General features: G+C 42.6%; 1 protein-coding gene across 12 annotated transcripts in view; it reads left to right on the forward strand.

Annotated features, from left to right (window-relative positions):
• Nucleotides 1-1538: 1538 nt before the first annotated feature.
• DERA (deoxyribose-phosphate aldolase) overlaps nucleotides 1539-3870 on the forward strand; it is a 361861-nt gene continuing 359529 nt past the window's right edge. For all 12 annotated transcript variants that reach the window (XR_003791050.1, XR_003791049.1, XR_003791053.1 and 9 more), the window contains exon 1: nucleotides 1539-1625. Coding sequence is in view for 1 of the 12 variants with exons in the window: in XM_029204890.1 (XP_029060723.1) it covers nucleotides 1595-1625 (31 nt within the window). In the remaining 11 variants the exon portion in view is untranslated. The remainder of the gene's footprint in view (nucleotides 1626-3870) is intronic.

Consider the following 3870-nt stretch of genomic DNA (forward strand, 5'->3'; position numbering starts at 1 on the left):
TGTTTGGCAATGGCTTTGTGCTGACAAGGCTGAGAGGCAGCTATGTGTGGGGGGAAAAGACTGGGATTACCTTTCCTATGTAGCCTATAATTGCTGTGTGAAGCTGACAGTAACATTCGTAGCTTCCATTTGTTGAGCACCTACTATGTGCCATGATGTGTGTTGTACGAGATGCTTTACACATGTACAGCACCTTTGCAAGTCAAATCTATTTTGAACATCCCCATTTTACAGGCAGTAACATTCCTGGAACCAGCTAGTCATTAGGTGGAATTGTTGGTGTATTGAGTTGGACCCGTTTGGAGTCTGCTCCATTACACCAGGATGCCTCTGTTCATAACTTTGGTGTCTGTATAGAGCAAGGGAGATACAGTACATACTTGGCAGGATTGTTCTGGGATTCAAATGCTATCATCTCTCTGAAAGTACCTAGCATAGTAACCGGCTCATGGTAAACAAGCCATAACTAAGAGAGTTCCTTCTTTCAGCAGAGTGGAGCTGTCTCTGACCATGAGTACAGAGTTGATTAGTAGCCTGTGTTGAGTGACTCCAGATAACTTTAACCTCCTGCTCACAAAAAAAGCCTGAAAAAATTCTTAGTATCACAGAATGAGAATTTTAGAGCTCCAAGATGTTGTTAAGGGACTTCCCTGGTGGCGCAGTGGTTAAGATCCGCCTGCCAACGCAGGGAACACAGGTTCGAGCCCTGGTCAGGGAAGATCCCACATGTCGCGGAGCAACTAAACCCGTGCGCCATAACTACTGAGCCTGCGAGCCACAACTACTGAAGCCTGCCCACCTAGTGGCCATGCTCTGCAACAAAAGAAGCCACCGCAATGAGAAGCCCATGCACCGCAACGAAGAGTAGCCCCCATTTGCCGCAACTAGAGAAAGCCTGCACGCAGCAACGAAGACCCAACACAGCCAAAAACAAATAAATAATTAAAAAAAAAAAAGATGTTGTCAAGGTGCTTTCTTACAGATAAGGAAAATGAAGCTTAGAAGGGCAGTTGATGGCCCAGTGTCACACTTAATCGCTGCCGGAGCAAAGCTGAGACCCCAGTTCTTCCCACTCCTAGGCCCCCTGGTTTTTCTGGCCACAGAGTTGCTTCTCTTCAGGAAGCCAAGCGTAGAAGTCACATGGCACCGGGCCCCAGTTTGCTGGTTGGCCGCCCTTACCAGGCTAAGGGATCACCGCTCCCGTTTCAGGTGTGGGATCCTCGAGCTCTGGTCTCAGGCAGTAATTGGAAGGATCCTCTCCCTTCTTGTTCTGTAATCCTACGGTGAAAAGTCTCCAAATGCTTTTATTCAGTACAGTCAGTAACTTAAGGGTTTCACCACTAGTCCTGGCAGCATGGTTTGCGGGAGTTAGTACGCGAGTTCCGCACCTGGTGGAGAAGACCGAGGAATGCGCGCAACGGATTTTCCTGGCAGAGAAAAGGACCCGGGATCCCGCCTCCGCGGCCCGGCTGGGGGCTCCGCCCCCAGAGCGGAGAGGGCGGGGCGTGCGGCGTGCGCGGAAGCAGGAAGGGCAGAGCTAAGGCAGGCGGGCTGGCGGGCGCGCGGGGCCGGACCTTGCAGTGGCGGTCGTACCATGTTGGCGCACCAGCGAGGCACGGAGCTCGGTAAGGGCCCGCGGTCGCTCTCTCCCCTCTCCGTTGCTCCGGTCCCCTGTCTCTTCGAGCCTCGCGCCGCCCGGTGCCCTGGCCAGGGGTCCCTGGGCGCGTGCTCCCCGGGGCGGGAGGCGTAGGCTTGGGGGCCGCACCTGGGAGACACAGCCCCTGCGCACGTGGACCCCGCAAACCTTGACTCTCAAGCCTTATATTTATAAGCGGAAGGAATAGGAATGGATTAGACTTTCATCTTCCAACTCATTAGCTCACCTGGTTGCGAAGAACAGCAACAACAAAAAACCCCCAAAGACCCCCCAGACAAACCAGATGAAAACCTCCCTTCCACGCTCCTAATAGAATTATCTTGTGCGATTTAATGCCGGGTTTCCATAGGTAATTGTTAACACAGCCGTATCCCCAGAGTGATCGTGCTGTTGGAAAAGTTGTCTCTGGACTATGTAACTTAATGTAAATTGTGTGATTTTTAGAAGTACAGCGACTTCTAAAAGTGCTTGGATTATTTCCTCATTTATTTCATTTCATTGATGTTCTAAAATATTTCTGGCAAGAAAACTTAGTTTTGATTTCCCAAAATGTGAAAAATCCGCAATTCAAACATAGCAAAACCATGATGGAGCCAAAGGTTAAGGATCTCAGTTTAAGTATTATAGCTTGCATATCGGTATCCTGGATCTTCAGTTTAGCTCTGTGACTTTGGGCAAATAACTTAATCACTCTGTGCTTAAATTTCTTAATCTGTAAAATGATTATAATAGCACTTACCTCATAAATTGGTTTGGAGATTAAATGAGAGGATGTTAATTGTTTGGCACATTGTGAGTACATAGTAAGTATATAACAGTATTATATAGTAAGTATATAATAGTTTACTAGGTACTCACAATGTACCAAGTAAGTATGTACAGTAATAGTGTTAAAAGGTGAATTCTGTTTTTAGGGGCCAGTTTTGAGAAAATTAGCTATAAATTGTATGTAAGTCATACGGGTACGCTTTTTTCTTTAAAAGTGACTGTTCTAACTAGAGTCTAGGCTTCATGAGATGGTCCAGAACTTTTGTCGAATGGTAAGAGCTTGTCTTTATAAAGGCAGGTGATTTCCTCACCGAACTGATTCGCCTTTACTCACTGCCCTTTAGCAGGTTATATTTTAAACTCTAGTTCTATCTTTGGAATGTGGACTTTAGTAATAAAGGAGTTCCCTAGATTGGAAGATCCAGAAAGATGATGGATGGGGGATAGGGATGGGCTGTGGGTCTTAGTCATCTTGGTATCTTCAGGGTATGGCTGCGTGACTTTGTTCGCCATTTGATGCACTGTTATTTCCCCAAAACGTAGCAGTTTATTTTTCTTTCAAGAAATACAAACCTTTTTCTCTTTCTTTTTCTTATTGAGGTATAGTTGACATAGAACTTTTTTTACTTTATTTGCAAGAATTAGAATCACATCCATTCATTTGTTGAAAAGTAACAGTATAGACAAAAATCAATTGCTGTGTAGAATAATAGTAAACGTGATTTTTATGCAGCTATTTAAATGATCATAGTTTTGTTTTATTCTCTTTGTTTAAATAACATCAGATATATTTCTAGGGTGTTTTTCCTTCACTGGTATTAATCATTAATCCAGACAGAGATTTGTCCTAAAATAAATTATTTGGAATATTTATGTACTAGGAAAAAAAAATCATTCGGTATTAATTTATGCAGTTTATTAGTTGATGCCTTTTATAGAGTTTTCTAATTAAAAGTCTTTTAAAATAAACACTAACTTTTTTAAAGAAATAAACTTTTATTCCCTTATTATGAAGGAATTCATGTTTATTGTAAAAATTTTAGAAAATACAGTTGGAACAAAAAAACTAAAATTATTATTGATACAGTCACTAATTTATATTGTAGTGCATGTATATACTTCTTGTTAATAGACTTTTTTTTTTTAATAAATAGGTTCATTTGAGACTGAATCTGACCCTCATGATAAAACCTTCAAGGAAAACATTCTTTTATGGACCCATTGGACATGAGAAAGAAAGAACAGACCCTCTAATGTTCATTTTTATGTCAGTGTTTAGTGATCAATCCTATCTGTTTAAGATATTTTCTACTTAAAACATTAATTTCTGATTTTCTCCAACTTATACATAAAGCTAAAAACCTCTTTTTCTTTGGGCAGTGTTTGCCATTAAGTGGGTAGGTGACAGCTGTGTCCTCCTATGGAGAAGGCTTGACCAGTTTGGA

The sequence above is a fragment of the Monodon monoceros genome, unplaced genomic scaffold (genome assembly GCF_005190385.1).
Source record: "Monodon monoceros isolate NGI ecotype Baffin Bay Population unplaced genomic scaffold, NGI_Narwhal_1 Super_Scaffold_6, whole genome shotgun sequence".
Lineage (NCBI taxonomy): Eukaryota > Metazoa > Chordata > Mammalia > Artiodactyla > Monodontidae > Monodon > Monodon monoceros.